Source organism: Thunnus maccoyii, chromosome 3 (assembly GCF_910596095.1).
Source record: "Thunnus maccoyii chromosome 3, fThuMac1.1, whole genome shotgun sequence".
Classification (NCBI taxonomy): domain Eukaryota; kingdom Metazoa; phylum Chordata; class Actinopteri; order Scombriformes; family Scombridae; genus Thunnus; species Thunnus maccoyii.
In genome coordinates, this window is record NC_056535.1 from 1,971,187 (window position 1) to 1,988,991 (window position 17,805).

The window sequence follows — 17,805 nt, forward strand, 5'->3', positions numbered from 1 at the left end:
TCATAAACGAGTCATTTGAGCAGAATAATGCATCTGACAGGCTGAGGGAGTTAAGTTTGCGTGTTGCCTGGGCTCAGTGTTGATTAAATTGTTCACTTGGCATGGCTGTGAGGCCGGCAGTTCGTGACCGGAGCCGGCAAAGTGGTGAAGCGTCCCCGGACAGCCAAGTGGTATGACGGCAGCTCCATCGCCCGCTAGTCTTCTGGCATTCTCTGTCACCACTACAACCCCCCAACACACCCACCCATCCGTAAAACCCACCCGCCGTGACCGAAGTACAACGGCGGCAACGTCAACAATCTTAAATCCCCCAATCTGCAGCTCAATCTGACCCCTGCCCTCGCTCCGCTCCGTCACAGCCGTCCAGCAGTTGGTAAGCAGAGCGAGACGGGAGGAGCAGCAGCGATTAAAAAGCGCTTTAACTTTCGTCACACAGAAGTGCAATTTCGCCACGCCTGTGAATCTGATAACTATCCAAGGTCAACGGAAATACTTCAAATCAATCAATGAGCCGCACTCCTAATCCCCTCCGGGCAAAGGCAGATTAAGTGTATAATTGACCTGTGTAATCCCTGTATCTGCAACTCCAGCCCCGGGGGGAGGGATGGAGAAAGGGGGAGGTGGCTCTGTAACTCACAGGCTCTACAGCACCATCTCTGTCCTCCTCTTCCTTTCTTCCCCTTTTCCCCCGCCTCCAACCTGGCTAGCATGTTTGTTGCCTTGAGCTGGGTACAGGGGGAGTGTCATGTAGTGTGTCATGAAGCTGTGGTGTATCAGTGCAGGGCTGGATTTGGCTCAGGCTAAAGACATGGCTTTTTTTAATCAATGATCCCCAGGCTGCGCCGTGCTAAGTCCCCCCTCCAGTATCATTTAAGCACATCTGTTTAAATCCAGGCCTCTTCAGCCACTCTTTCAAGAACTAAACCAGAGAGGGTTAGGGGGGGAAAGGGAAGGGGGGACCAAATTAATTTCTCCCTGTTCCCCACACAAACACACAGGTCATTTTCAACACACTTGGCGGCCAAGAGTGTCCAGTGTTCTGACACTTAATAAAACACATGCAAATAGACAAAACACAAGCAAATAAACAATCTTTACCAATCCGACAACATGTATGCATCATAAATAAAAGTTTACGAAGGCAACTCTGATGAACCCACTGGTAAATAGTAAGACTGATGCTAGATGCAAGATTCAATAAATTGTTTATTGTCTGAATATATTCTTCAGCTCATGAAAACAACAAAATTGGGCATAATAATCATCAGGTTAGAGGTTGGGTTAAAGACATGCATAGCTGGTTACTCCATGTCTCATAAGTTTTGATACCTTTCATCAATTCATCCATCTGTCCCTCCATGTCCCACCACTTATATGGTTCGAGGTTGTGGTGGCATCAGGCTAAGCATGGTAGGCCATACAACATTCTCCCTAGCCACATCCTCAAGCTCTTACTGGGTGATCCCAAGGCATTCACAGGTCAGATGGGATATGTAATCCCTGCAGGGTGTTTTGGGTCCGCCGCAGGGTTTCCACCCAGGAGGGCAGCTTTATCAGATGCCCTGACTATCTCAATCTGGCTTCTTTAAACATTAAGGAATAGAGGTTTCACTCCAAGCTCCTGAAACTAATTTCAGCCAAGAGTATAGATCAACCAGTACATCAAGCACTATGCTTTCAGGCGTTGCTCGCTCCTCACCATGAGTGAAGTACACAGTCTGGTGCAGCATCCTGATGACTGCTGATGTGGCACCACCCAGTCTGTTGATCTCTCGTTTCATCTTCTGACTTGTGAACAAGACCTGAAAATACTTGAACTCTAACTACTTCACTTGGGGCCATAATTCACTCGAACCAATTCAATTGCATAATTGCAATCCCGAGGCCATCATAGTGGTTACTTCACCTTGACTGTGCTTAGAGATTCTGTCCATGAAAATCACTGAGGTGGTAACAAGGCACAGCCCTGCAAGGTGAAACCAAATGCCCACTGACAATGCATCTGATTTCCTGTCGAGAATATGGACAAGATGTCACTCACTCTCATGTAGCTATACAGGGACCGGTACTCCATACTCCTGCAGTACCCCCAACAAGATACTTCGAGGGACAGGGTAAGCCTTCTTGAGGTTTACAAAACCTATTTGTAAACTAGATGAGCAAACCACCATGACCAGTATCCAGTATCCTTGCTGGTAAAGTGCAGGGTCATTGTTCCACGACCTGGATGGAATCCACATTGCTCCTCCTGAATTTGTGTATCCTTTCCACCACCCTGGCATAAGGTGTACCCACTCTGGAGAGTGTTTTCGAAGAAGCTGTTTTCAGTGGGGGAGAATGCTATCTTAGTGTGGGTGCAAAATGTTTTCAGAACTATCGGTTTAATATGCACATGACCTGAGGCAGCCACAGGTCAGAAAATAAAAGCAACTTCATGACAGCCTCCTCTATGCAGGGGATTTTCATGTAAGTTTAATCATGATGCCACAGACACCTGCCCTCAGAGCAATTTTCACAACAACAGAAAATGAAATATAACAATTCCATGATTGGATTGCTGGCCAGGATTGTGTTAGTAAAATGGCATAAAGTAAATCTGATTTAAACACCAAAAAAGTAACATGTTTCTAGCAAAAATAAAGATTTTTTTTCCAGTACAACTGCAAGTGGGTCAAATATCAATTAAGAATGTCTTGCTCCAACAAGCCCCCCTACCCGCCAATCTATGTCATAACATGGGTATTAGCACTTCTTAATATGTCTCAGATTATGATTCATTTCTTGAGACGCTGTTGTTTGTTTAACATTATCAGCATTAGACCACATATGGGCCTGTCTGCTGTCACTCTAGACGTCAAATTATGAGTGTTGACACATATTTAGATATTAAGAGGCCATAGTGGAATAATCTGCTTACTGTGGCTGATATTAGAAGGCGTCTTGGGATAAATGTATGTCATAACCCCAATTAAAATGACATATAACCTAAGGCTTACTGTCCCTGGATGAAATCCCAGCCAAACATGTTTAAGAAACCAAAATCGCTTTGAGGCACATGGAAAGTGTCTCCACTGAACTTGTGTTCTGTCTCCTACCATTAACCTACAGTTTTATAAAGACAGTATCATATTCTATTCTATTCAGTTGGCTGTAACCGGACCGAACATGAAAAAACAGCGCTGTTCATCTTTAAATTTGGTGTGAAATGAAACATGCTTAAAGGACTTGATGTGTTGATGTGATTTAAAGTGGAATCTCTTTACAATCAACCATTATGGGATTGGGATACTTGATGGAGTTCTTCCATTCTACATTATGGCCCATTGAAAGATTTTAAGACTTTAATCTTGTCAATTGGCATAAAAAATGTGCCCTGGCAGGTCACCAAAACATCATAAAATGTCTTTCTAGTCTTGGATTAGCAAAATGGATTATACAGTATATGGTCAAGTGAAAATGGGAATTGGAATTGTTTGGGAATTGTTTGCCAAGTACTTTGTTGTCTTTGCAGCTGTTATTTTGCTCTGCTTTCTTCCCCTCTGTTTCTTTTTTATTTTTTTAAACAATTCTGCAAAAAAAAGTGTACCTGTTGTTTATGCTTCAATAAATCTGTATCTGAAGTCTTTTTATGCTTAATAGGTTCTTATTCTTGAATATGTATCAACTTGCTGAGTTGTTCAGACATCTAGAAACATTTTGACAAACTGATTTTCACTGGTGAAACAGGTGAAATTATCTCACCCCAATAAGAGTTGTCAGATTAAATAATAGACCAAAGTGGAATACTAACACCGCAAACTCTCCAAACGCAGGTCTAAAACTAAGTGGAATGTCAACCCATAAGCCATAAGATTTCTATGTAACAAGCCACCCTATTGTGAACATGTATGGAACATAGGTTGTAATCCTCACCAGTGGAAACGGACAAAACAGATAAATAAATGAAGTCTGCAGCCCACAAGGGGAGGGGAGGGGCTGCCTAACAAAGCAAAGATTAAGGGGAGTCCTCCCTGACCTTATTTTACGAAGACGGCACCCCCGCAACCAAGACACACACACACACGCGCGCACACACTTACATACTGGGGTATCTGCTTTGGTGGCCTGTAACACTATAATTGTGAGGGTTCATGAACATTTGCTTTTAACTGGTCACTACTTCTATAGCATTTACTTCAGTGTCTTCTACAGCGCTACAATGACTACTTTTAAAAATATAATAGTATGAAATGGAGAGATAACTTGCTTATACTTGCTTTTCAGTGAAAATCAAACTCTTACACACTGTCAGATGGGAAATTTGTGTGTCCACAAAAGATGCAGTACTAACTGTTTTTTGTCTTCAACATTATACACTTAAAGACTATTTTTGAGATTCTCAAATGATTACCATTATATCAATCAATCAATCAATCAATCAATCAATCAATCAATCAATTTTTATTTATATAGTGCCAAATCACAACAAAAGTCATCTCAGGGCACTTTTCACATAGAGCACATTTAATTTACAGAGACTCAACAATTCCCCCATGAGCACCATAACCAGAGATTGTGACCTGTCTACTAGGTCCCCACAACGGGACTTGAACTAGAGTCTTCCAGATCATAGACGACTGTGCTGACTACTGAGCTAAAACTTTACTCATCACCTCATTGCAGACAGACCTCTACCTATTTATACACCCATAACACAGAGAAAGCACACCGTATAACGTGTAGGGAAGAACTTCAAAGGTGATTATTGCTTTACACTTTTCATTTATTGCCTATTTTTTACAACCTAACTTTGTGGAAAGGAGAAGGGGAAGAACAGGTTATGGAGAGTCCCTTGGGAGCACTTCGTATGTGTCAGTAGCTCAGCTTTATCTCTGGCGAACACCCCAAACTCCAGGAGTGATGTCCAAATTAGGAAATGTGCGACACGTAGCAGGTTGATGTGACTCCCCTAGTTGAGACCTGCTGATAGACGTAACAGTGGAGCAGAGGAGAGAGACTGAGATAGTGATGTAACCAACCTGTGTGCTGGTATTTGACATCCTCATCTATCTTCTTCCTGAACACAAATAATTTTAAAAACATTTGTATGAAACAAATATTCGTAAAAAAAAAAAAACACTATTTGTACCTTGCCGAATAAGGTATTTGTAGTCGGACACACTCCTACTGTCTACTCCCTAGGATTCACGTTTATGCGCATATGAAAGATGATGATAAAACACTGCCTGATGGCCTGGGGTCAGAATTTTAGGGCTCTAGCAGTTCTCTACTTCCATTATTGTATACTAAGAACAATAATAGTGTAGCGTCAACATTAGCACATGGTGCATCCACTATAGTTAATGGTTTATACAATGGAACTGAGACATAATGCAGGGCTAAGGGCATGCAAGTGAAAATAACTTCAGGTGAATGATAATCAGATAAATAATCAGAAAAATAACACAAAACAGCTTTGTCTTTATACCTAGAGTCAAACACTAATGTTCCATCTTATATGTCACCATTGTTAACCAGATAAAAATACGAGAGAGAGAGAAATGGATAAAAAGGGTGGAGTGACAAGAAAAGCACAACAGAGCTGCAGAGAGCAGCCAGAGACACCTTCATCGGCCTCTGTGACGCCGCAGGGATAACTGATACAAAATGACAACAAAGAGAAGTCAGGGTGAGACAAATCCTGGCAGAAACGCTCTCGTGGAGGAAAAACGGATACATGGCAAAGCAACGGGTCAAGATGCAGCAACAAACTGCAAACATCCAGCACCGGACACCTCTCTGTCACCCTCTGTCAGGACCAACAGAGAGGAAGAGGATAGGAGACGGATTACACCCCAAGGCCTCCATTAAACACAATGGCACAGACAGATAGCTGCAACTGTATACACGTCTCCACTGTTCAGTCTTCAGAGACTAAACCATGAAAACGCACAGAGTCAGGATGAAGAGCTGACAGCTAAATCACATGTCCCTGTGTGCAGTACATGGCGCTGGAGATGACACATTGAAAACTGTGTATACATTTAATGAACTATGTGTTATTTAGACCTCACTTCCTGTTGCCCATAGGCAATACTACATAAGTGAAATAATAATGCAGCAATACATTCACCAGAGGGCAACTGACATGGATATACATTTTCTTGAATATTGGACATTGCATGTAGGAGATAACTATAACTTCTTGTGTCCACTATGTGGCCCCTAGGGAACACCCAAAGTCATGTTGCTGTATATCATGTGTAGACCAGACCACGTAAGTTTTATGTAAATCGGATGATGTTTGTCATAAGGCTGACTTCCTGTTGTCAGTAGGTGGTGTTATGACTTTGACTCAATTGGCTCAAAGGCAGATTCTCTTTATGGCTATAATTCGGGTTCTTTGTATAAAAGAGGCTACTCACATGTGGATGCGTTCAGGCCTGGACTCTTATGAAGCATGAGAAATTTGTGGCAGATTGGACAATGTACATTTGAGTTACAACAACTTCCTGTTTAATTCCCAAAAATGTTTTGGGCAGAATTGATGGGCATGCCACATCAAGAGCATTCCATGAAACCTCAACTGCTCCAAAATAAGCATCACAAAGGTCTGTAGATGTCACCTAAGAAATTTCGCTTGGGTTAAATCTGTACGAGTTCGTTAAAGTACAACACCTGTGAATGGCTTCAAACTGCGCAAAAATTTCACAGTAAATTCAAAATGGCTGACTTCTTGTTGGGCTTAAGGTATGGCTCCATGAGGCTTTTTTTAAAGCCTGGACATCTGAATACCAAATTTCGTACATCTACATAAAATTTAAAGATGGGGGCTTTGACTTCTTTTCTAGGGGACGCTATCGAGCCATTCTGCCACACCCAAGCTCAAGATCATATCAGATATCAAGTTACGCCACTTCTGATGCATGTGCAAAGTTTCATGAGTTTTCAGGCACCCCTAGCACCTCAAAAATGCTAAGAGTTATTAGGGGGCGCTATAGATCAGACATGCCACGCCAAGCCCAATTGCAATATCAATTCAAAATATTTACTCACAAAACTTTGCACCTTGAACGTAAGTGCAAAGTTTTGTGAGTTTTTGTGCATCCTAAAGGCCTCGAACACGCACGAAATCCAAAACAGCTGACTTCCCAATCACTACAGAAATTTGCACTTTTCACCAGTTCTGTTCTGACATGTGTGCCAATTGTCGTAAATTTTCAAGCATCCCAAGCCCTTCAAAAATGCAATGGCACGGGGGAAAAATAATAACAATAACAATAATAATCTGCACAAAAACCACAGGTTCATCACACTTTCAGTGCCAGCATACTTTCGTGCTTGGGCCCTAATAAGAAACAACTGAAGGGAAACCCAAACTCTGGATAAAGCAAATTCCAAAAGTTCAACAAGAAGATATACGAGTATAGATGTCTTTTTCCTGATCTGTTAAGTTTCGAAAGGACGTAATTTTGGCTAAGATTCTGGGTCGAAGAAAACATGTTTGTGTGATCCTGTTTACTTGGACGTCAAAAGAAAGGGTGGGGGTAATCTTTGATTCCAGATTACAGTATCCTTTCTGCATAGTAGGGTGTTCCCCTTGGAAGGTATTTAGCTGAGGGGGTAAGCCAGCCAGATCCTGACACATCCTCTCTCGTGATCAATTAAATAACTAGATGACGGTCTAAACAAAAACACATCAAGAGATATGTCCAGTTTTGAAAATAGAGCAGAAAAGGTTCCCAGATCTTTCTTGTTGAGCCAAGAGAGGTATGCGTTACCGTTTGAGTTTGAGGTGTGCCATGACATATCACAATCTTTTGACTTTGTACTGATGTTCTTTGAGAAATTTACAATGTAGGACAAAGTTCCCGCAAATGCTCAGTGGTGTCTGCCTTACACAGAACTACTCTCCTGAGACTGAAAACGTGATCACTGTTATTAGTCTTTGGAGCTGTTTCTAAACAAACTATAATCCCTGTGATGAAGGAACATGTCACCCTGTGCAGTGGTGTGGCTTATTGACCTGTTTTTAATAGTTTTTGGACAACAATAGAGGTTTATGGCACAGAGGAATAGGATATATCAGGCTTTGGATACACACACAATACTTGTTAGTAGATCAGTTCATTGATGGTTTGGATCCAAACATGAGATTTGTTGACAATAAGAAAAATAAAGAAAATTGCCAGCCATATCCTCTAAGTTGAACTTGTCAGCCAACATTTCCTTCAGGAGATGGTAGAGAGCAAAAACAGAGCTAAAAGAGAGCAAGTATTGGACTTACGTTCACCAGGTGGACAGAAACACACCTGCCGGTTGTGGAAATAAGCAACTATCTGGCTCTTTAGCTGCCAAATGCTCCTCTATGTTCACCAGCTAGTCTACAGCTAACTGTCTGTTTGCCGTTTGGTATTGAGCAGATAGTGTGCTGTGGCTTCTTAGAGCTTTTTCTTTGAAAACAGCTGCCTGCTGCTGCCGAAAGTGACACTATAGGAGCGCTGAGAGTGAATCAAAACAGTAAAGTTGTAGCTGGACAGCTAAACAACGAGCTGAAACTCGCTATAAAGCTCTGTACAGCCGAGGGGAGCTGCAGAGTTGCTGATCATTATCTGTAGGTTTTTACACACTGTCAACTCATACATTGTTATTGAAAAACACATTGATAATAGCCGCTTCTCTCCTCTGGGACCATCCCGCATATGTCAGTCAGAAATTTAGAATCAATAACTGGACCACATAGATTTAAAAGGACATCAAAAAAACCTGTCCAAAAATCCTCCAGTCGTGGACAGAACCAAAACATCTGGCAATCATATTTGGTCCCTGTATTAATACATTTCAACTACTGCACCTGACTACTACTACTCTACTATGTGTCCAGTGTGTGTTGCACTCCCTTATGACAAAAAGATTGAGCTATGCCTTAAATGTACTGGCTCTGTCTTTTCACAGTAATCCACAACTCATTAACCTCTGAGTTTTAATTCTTCTTTTAAAAGTAGTTCATGAGACGACATGTTTGTAAGACCTGAAAAAGCCAATGCGTACAGAATCTGTGGTGGGTGGCTGCCTGTAAACATGGAGCTAAGCCATCTTACAAAGTGATCTTTTGTGCCTCTTTTTCAATTGATTAACTTTTGTTTGCTGACTCAGAAAGAGTGAGGATAATCCCTCCTGAAGATCAGCACACACTGCACACAAACACCATGAGACAAAGGAGCATAAATGGCGAGGAACAGAGAGAGAGAGAGAGAGAGATGCAGAAATACGAGAGTGACTTTGAAAAGAGAAGCAGAGATGATCCACAGAGAGCTGCAGCTCAATATGCAACTCATCCCACTGCAGGGATTGTTTTGGCACATTTTGGGGAGCAATCCTCCAGTTTGACCTAAGAGGAGGCTCAGCAGCAAGGCTTAGAGATTTACTGTTTTGCTGTTACTTGACCTCATCTCATGCAATGGAGGCAAACAGCGTCATGGGACTGTTACAAGTTGATTACAGCTTGAGTTGATTACAGTTTGTCAGCTATGGAGCAGGACACTGATGCATCAGTACAGTCACTTTCACAAAATGACTTGAAAATAGTGCTGGCACAAAATGAATGAACAAATCCAAAGTGCTGATTTATTTGTGGGTTCGATACGTATCGGGTCTGTACTGGTACATACTGCGTACACTTAGTTATATACTTGCACTCTAAAGTCTGACACTAACAAAAGCCTTATATAAAAGTTTTATATGTCACCTGATGAGCTGCCAGAGATCAAAACAGAATATATGTAATAATGTCATCCAATGTGGTATAAATGTGTTGTTTAAGGTTTTGGGTTAAAATAGTCTGTTGATATCTTCAAATAAATGAAAATGACAACAATAGAAAGAACTCTGGCTGTGTTGACCTCTATTCAGATTAAAGCTCACATGCAGGTTGAGTTATCAGTGATCACATGAATCTAATCATTTGGCTTTGGATCACTCTCCTGATAGGAGGGACTTCTTAATCACCTCCTACAAATGATCACAGGTGGAATGAATGAAACCTTGTTATTACTAAGTCTCCCTTTTATAGAGGAGGAGGTGCTGTGGCTTACTCACATCAAACAATCTCTCTATGTACACCTCCTCGTTGACCTTCTCCCGCAGCATATCCTGGGAGTGACGAACAAAAGTCACGTAACCATCAGCCACGTCCATCCCTGGCTTCTGCAAGAGGCACGGAAAAGAGAGTAAGACAGAAAAAATTGGTTAAGTGTAAAATATTCTTTTACCCTGTTCTAATGAAATTATATTTGCTAAATATATACAAAACTATATATATTCATTTTGCAGCTATTATCTACAAGAAATCACTTTCTTCAAAGTGGATAAAGTTAACCCCAAAACAACTAGCTAGCAGGTCCAGTCAGTCAGTATGAACTCCATACATGTGAACACCATACAGCTTCAATTAAGAGCTGGTACCATTTGATACAGAATACATATTATACTGTCAGGCAACCTTAAAACTACTTGATGTTAAGTAGTTAATATCATGTTTCATTCTGATTAGAAAATACAGAGGGATTTGTAAAAATGTTGCTTTTTTCACAATTTAAATAGCAATGACAAAGTATCAAAAATATCTTGTGAATTACTGTTCAGATACAGATAAGTTATAGATAAGCCTTTACTGGATGTTGAGTGGTTAATATCATGTTCCTGGAACTTTTTGGATAAATAGGGGCTAAAAAGCATCATTGCAAATTTAAAGTATTCTGCCTATATCCTTATTTGACTTGATATGACTGTTTTAAGTAGGTCATAAAATAGTAGTATTTAATGAGCATACTAACGCAGAATTAAACTAATCCAGCTAAAATGAGCATTTTCACCCGTGATTACAATAGATCGATACAGAAGTGTAACCACATGACATGTTTGTGATTTAGTGGCTTGTTCTGGATTTCCAGCATAACCTTTTTTAAGATAGGCTACATTATGTGACTTCACATTATTTCAGTGGAAACTAAGTATATAAACATTCAAATTGAGATACTTTTCTAAAATGTTCAATTTTCATCATTTGCAGAAAAAGAATCTTTGCATCTTCAAAGAAGTACAGGGCACTGGTGTTCTTCAGTCAGCCCATGTCAGAGAGTCAAGTTTGGCTGGGAACCAAGCCTCACAGTCTGGGCATGTGCAAAGTGGAAAGGGGCGCTGCAGCTTCAGTTGGGTTTGATTGTGGGGGCCAGATTGTGAGGAGGCCTGTTATTCTGACATCTAAAATATTCGATGAGGACAGTTCTCTTTCTTACATGAACACATCTTGCCATTTTCAAGATAATGAAAATGAAATGAAAATCTTTTAAAGGTTCTATATGTAGGAATCAGAAATTCCCTCTCATTACTGACATCTGTGGCCGTTAAAGGAGGTGCAGTCAACATCCTGGTGCTTGCGCTTGTGTGGCCGCATGCGTGCTTGCAGCACAAGACAATTGCAGGTGTTGTCTTTTTTCTCACTTCCACTTCTCATAATTACATAAAAGATCTCTAACATTGTGTTTTGACACAACCCGCAAACCACCAACTTTTTTTTTTACCAAGTGTGTTTACAAAGCACTGGTAGGCTCAGTGAGCTGTGGCCAGGGAGCAATGCGTTGTTTGTTTTAGCTGTATGTGTTTTGGAGTGGGCGACTTGTCATTGCGAGGGTGTTTTGTTGTGAAATGTGTAGTGGTTGATGGAGGCAGCTAGCTGTTTCATTAGCTGAAGAGCTAATATATGCAGGGTGTTCCTAGTCAAATAGCACTGTTTATGTTGTGTTGCTGTGTTCTTATGCTGGTGGTCACTTCCGTTGGGTTTTTGAGGAAAATATGGCCCAGGTCCTTCACACAGAAATCAGTCCACAGGCTGTTACAGACAGCTGAGAAAGTCAGGGAAGGTCTCATTTTTTATGTTAAAAAATGATTAATACATGTAAATTGCTTCACAATTCTACATATAGAACCTTTAACCTTTTGGTCTCAGTTTCCCTCTCTTTGCTCCAACTCATGCATATCCCAAAAACAATCACAAAAACCCATTGGTAACTGCCACTAAACTTAGTTAACACATCTGCAATGAGGTTTACAATGTGTAAATGAGTTTCTTTTTTACTAGTGAAACTCTAATTTTGTACATTAAGGACACAATTAGCATGCTGGGCTGGAAACTGCGACCCATGCCAGCATACACAGTGCCTCGTCACATTCACTGACAAGGCATTAATTTGAAATTTGGCATGTTGCTACGGCCGAAGTGTTGGCAGCTAATACAGATCTGATGCACACACACACAACCACCACCACCACCACCACAGCTACCCTGACAGCAGAATGGGCATGTGTTGTGCAACATGGACTCACAATGTATACTGCACAGAGAGCGAGGCACGAGGCAGGCTGGCTGTCAGTGTCTGGCCACATGCATATGAATGGACATTTGGGGGAGGAAACACAGGGACATTCCATGTGGAAATACGACAACCAATACCATCTGGATTATGATTCTACATGTGAAAGCTTGGTCAAATATTTGTACAAGCACAAGAAACACACACAAACACATACACATCTCCAGGGAACAAAATCCATTCACTTTAATCCTTAAAACCACCTTAAACGTTTCATTTGAAACTGAAAGTGTGCATAGAGTAAGTCACTTCAAGGAGTAAAACACCAATGCTTAGTCTTAAAGGTTGTTTATGGTTTTGGTTTACTTTTACATGAATGATTAAGAGGTTATAAGTTATATTTATAGTTATATTTAGTTTGCACAGTAAGATCAAATTGAGCCATTAAATTCACCAATCCATACACTTTTCATGCTGAATGCAACTACATTCATTTTCCATTTACACCTGGATTTAAAGGTACCATGTAAAGTTTTCTTGTAAATTAACAATTATTTACATTTGGTGTATCTCAACAAAATACATTCTGTGTATCTTTGAGGTCTAACAAACCTGTTGATGCATTACCTTCTTCATAAAACATTTGCACTTAACAGGTTAAATTCATGTTTACATCCTCTAGTAGTCTTCTTCCCTGCATTTTACTGGTGCATTGCTACATTTCCTGGAAAGTTCCTGCTAGAGCTTGACTGACAGATCAGCTGGGCCAATATACTGCATCTGTGAGATATTTTGAGTAGCATATAAGTCAGCTAATAGGTAACAAGATAATACAGTGCAGAAATGAATAAAAGATATGTTTCAGGTCATGTGGACACTGTAAAATGTAACACTCAGTGGTCACTATTATTTAATAAGCTAAATTAAGAGATGCTTATTAAAACTGTTTACGTAAAAAATAAAAAAAAACTCTTGCTCTTTCTCTTGCTCAACTGGCAAATGGTTTAGTCCTCCATTTTGCAGGAAAAAAATAAAATTAGTGATAAATAAATGTGATTTGTAATGAAACGATTAAGGCATTTCAAGGTTCAATAGGGGATGTTTGTAGCAGTGTACATACACAGAAAGAGATGGACACAGAGAAATAAATAAGTCTCACTTACAGGTACATCCACATACTTTGAGGCAGCTTTCACCTTGACATAAAGGAGAGAGAAGTGGGTGAAAAAAACAGGACTCCAGCTGTGGCTCCACTTTCCAGAACAAAGGCTGCAGTGGTGAGACTGTACAGCCTGGAGTTTAGTGCCTGCTGAACTAGCAACAGTGACTCATGTGGTGATTTCAACTGCAAAAGTGCACTCACAAATTCAATAACCTGGCTTTTGTTACACTGCGGCAAACCAGCTGAGGTGTTAAGCTATTTGGTGGAGAGGAAGGTTTCAAAAAGGTCAAACTTTATTCAAATGAACATTAAAAATTAACATGACAAAACATGGCATAATAAATTCCAGTTTACAGTACAGCATGTTTGAGTAAAGTTAAAAGCAGTGTTGTTAGTGAGTGATGACCAAAATCCTACAGCAGGATTTTTACAGATTCTCCTCAGTTATGCTTACATTTTACTCACCAATTTTTACTGCAAAGATGTGAGGACATGAACTTGCCAGATCAGAGTTGAACAGGGCAGCAACATGAGTAATGAGACAACCACAACTTTAACCAAAATCTCCCAATCTGATCCAATTATCAGACTGGGAGAGTTTGGTTAAAGGTTTCTTCCAACACTTATTTGAAAGAGAAACCTGGAGGTGAAAACATCCAAAAGGTCTCTTGTAATTGTTCACTACATAGTAAAAGTTAACGTGCAAGTATGGCAGGTCAAAGTTAAACATGACAACTCTACTAAATCTATTGTTTACAATAGTTACAAATGCCAATTCTCTTCCAGATCAGCGGTTTAGATAATGGGGTTAAGTTGTGGGGTTGTTTCAGAGTAGTCTGATGACTCATGCACTCAACTTATCCTCTACACTGGAAACTCATCACATCCACAACAATGAAGCTTGTGAGTAATTTGGTGGAAGGTGTTTTAGGAAGAAAAGGATGGTTCTGGAAAAAATGTTTATGTGTTACTTACTGTGAAAGATAGGAAGGAAGAGAAGAGTGTTCCTTCGTCGTATCTGGAGAGCTTGGCTAACACACTCTCTAGAATGACCACAAACTGAAAAAGAGGATAAGAAGTAAAGTAAGTGATATGTGCAGCTGTGCAGTGTGGAGTGGAATAAAATCATTTCCTCTGAAATGTAGTTCAGTAAAATGTCAAATCCTCCCGAATGGAGATACATAAGTAAAGTACAGGTATTCCGAAACTATACGGAAGTAATGTTGATGTGAATTAGTTCATGTCCTTGTCTGCTGGACACTTATAAATTACTTTTTTAAATACAGATTCCATCATGCTGAATACATTTTTCACTGTAAATGTGTACTTTATTATTTTGTACCTTTGCTACCAGAAGAGTGATCATTTCCTTCACCGTCTCCTCAATGAGATTGTCAATTTGGGAATGGTATTGTCTCTGCAGAGGAGGAAAAAACATGTTATTCCTCTCATCCACACTCAATAACCCCAGCATCATTTTTATATCAATTTATACTGAATTCATCTTTTACCGTTCGACAGTTATACACTATCTTCTGGTTATCATGGCTATGAGATCTTGATAACATGTAACTGATAAGACACAGATATTTTAAGACAGGGTATCCATACACATCTTTATAATGATGTCCAGTAGGACAAGCAGCACTAGCCTCATACAGGATTCCAAAAACCTCATCCTGACCAAAACATCTTCAGAGTATGCTGGAGTCAAAGCAAAGGATAATGTTCTCAACTGGAAATACCAATCTGATGTTTTTGTGCAATACACTATGAAAATGCTGGTCTTAACAGCTGATTACAAATAGGGATGCACGATATTGGATTTTTTGCCGATATCCGATATGCCGATATTTCCAACTCATTGTGGCCAATTGCCGATGCCAATATATGCAGATATTTTTTTCCAACTGGCTGAGGAGACTATTATGCATGCAAGCATAGATTATACTAAGTATGATCAAGAAAGACAATACATGAAGGAAGAATTTAGGAAGCCTTAAAATTTTAATGAACCTGCCAAGTGGGTGGAGCAGTAGAGTTTTCTTTGAGTTAGACAGACAGGATTAATGTGTAGGATTTAATATCTGGTCCACAAGCTGAAGCAGAAGGTGGTGGTAATGCACCTAATACACTGGTTGCCAACTATCGTTATAAACCAAAAAGGTTTTTTTTCCAAACAGAGTGGTGCATCCTGTCAGCCGAAGTGTTTCCTATCTGTGCAGCCGAACATAGAAGCTCCTCCACGGACTGTTTCACCTTGACGGTCCCGGTGCTTCCTCTGCAGGCTCCACTTCACTCAAGCTGCCCGTCAGACCCGCTGCTTCTTCCCACTTTAACCTGAATAACAAACCAGGGCTCAGTGCTCTGGTTGGATCCACATAGAGAGCCCCGATTTGTTATTCAGGTTAAAGTGGGAAGAAGCAGCAGGTCTGACGGGCAGCTTGAGTGAAGTGGAGCCTGCGGAGGAAGCACCGGGACCTTCAGGGTGAAACAGTCCATCGAGGGAAGCACAGTCGGCGGCGGAGGAGATGGCAATGAATCGGCCTCTGATAATCGGCAGAAATAGCCAATGCTGATATTTCATTTTAGAGCTTTAGTCGGCCGATACCGATGATATCGTGAATCCTTAATTACAAATGCTGATTATCACATAGACAATTTTAAATCACTGGTCATTTTAATTGACCTCTTTTTCTGAAACAACTGGAAGAGAATAACGAAAGAATGTAATGAGACACAGACAGCAACATGCACAATGTCCTTCAAGATGGTAGCAGTCCTGTGGTTTTCCTGCAGCCATCACATGCTGACACCACCACAGGAGGAGAGCCTGAGCTACGAAGATTGAGACAACAACCCAGCTAGTGCAACAGAGAACTCACACAGGATGGAACGTCAGGTACGTGGTCTGACTGAGGCACTACAGGATTTATTTGTTGTACAAAGGACAGGGTTAAGGCTTGTGTAACTTGCCCTAATGGATGCCAGTCCATGTGTTTGAGATCTCTGAGTAGTGAGTAACATGTTACCTAATCGGACTGATGGCCATAATGATGACAGTTAGTTTGAGTGTGCACTGTGCAGCTGTGTCATATTGGTAAATATGGGTATCGGATCAGACTCGATATCGATAGATACTCATTAATAAAGGACTCAGATGGGGATCAGGGCCACAAACACAGGACATCCCTACTTTAAAGCGTTGATGATGATTAAGAGTTTTGAAGTTAAAAGGACAACTTTTGCTGAAAATTGTTATGCCTTGGTATTTACATTTCAATAACACATGTGACAGTCATTGTCCGATATCAATATTCATGTATCATTAAATCATTTTTGAGAATCAAAAACAATTAGCATAAACAAAACGTATGAAATGAATGTAAGCCCGTACAAGTCCTCACGTAAGAACATTTTTGTATTGTTCTCCTAAAATGCTCTGTTTTTTCTTTGAGCTTTGTTCATGAGGAGGTGAAGGTTAATGAGATTTGATCATTAGCGCAGTTGACGCCCAATCATTCACAAAAATGTTACTAAAGAGTATAAAAACAATAATTTGACAGTGCTGAGCTTCAAGTCCTGCTGTCAAAAATCTTCAGACAAAAAGCAGAACAAATTTAAGATTTAGATGCTAAAAAAAAACGTCTTTCTAAAACAAAGTGTTCCATGACTAATATGAGAGGCGGTCATGTGACATTCACAGTGATATTAGAGGAGAGAATATTATAGCCTACAGATTAAAAAAATATGATTCTTAGTCAAACTAGTGTTTCTTGTTTGTGATATGTGATATTGGGTTATATAAATAAAAACTGACTCATACATTTAGTTTGTACCTAAATTATAATTTTGATAAAATTGATGAATACCACAGATTTTCTTAAATCACTTGTATGTACCTCTTAAGAACAAATCTGTTGTTATGAGTGGTTCCTTTATGAGGCCCAGTGTGCGAGTAGGCCAGATGTGGAGGGAAAACTGAATGACTTAACAGCACTAAACAAATGGAGAACAGTATTCTTCAGAGGCGAGCAATGTCTTCACTGAAACGGGAAGGAACTGGGATTTTAAGGAGAAATGTACTCTTAATTTTGATAAACATTAGCACTAAGATTATCACATCATCTGGTTTGTTTACTGTCCTTTTATTGAATAGTAATTAGTGACGGTAATAAAAATATAAAACAGGTATTGTAATTAATTTGACAGCCATTCTAATTAAAAGATAAACAGTGTGCAGCTCCTTTACAGGGTTTGACTAATATATTATTTTTGATTCAGAGCATCCAA

At 40.1% G+C, this 17,805-nt stretch overlaps 1 protein-coding gene across 2 annotated transcripts in view; it reads right to left on the bottom strand.

The window, feature by feature from the left end:
• The window catches only part of cadpsa (Ca2+-dependent activator protein for secretion a), a 202,536-nt gene that overhangs the window by 22,426 nt on the left and 162,305 nt on the right, over positions 1-17,805 (bottom strand). Inside the window, exons 22-26 of one of the 2 annotated variants that reach the window (XM_042406221.1) lie at positions 14,855-14,929; positions 14,488-14,571; positions 13,514-13,546; positions 12,364-12,413; positions 10,084-10,185 (exon numbers count right to left, since the gene is read on the bottom strand). In XM_042406221.1, the coding sequence (XP_042262155.1) occupies positions 10,152-10,185; positions 12,364-12,413; positions 13,514-13,546; positions 14,488-14,571; positions 14,855-14,929 (276 nt within the window). In that variant the 3' untranslated portion in view covers positions 10,084-10,151. Of the gene's footprint in view, positions 1-10,077; positions 10,186-12,363; positions 12,414-13,513; positions 13,547-14,487; positions 14,572-14,854; positions 14,930-17,805 lie in introns of those variants that run through there. The other variant, XM_042406222.1, reaches the window with a different exon arrangement.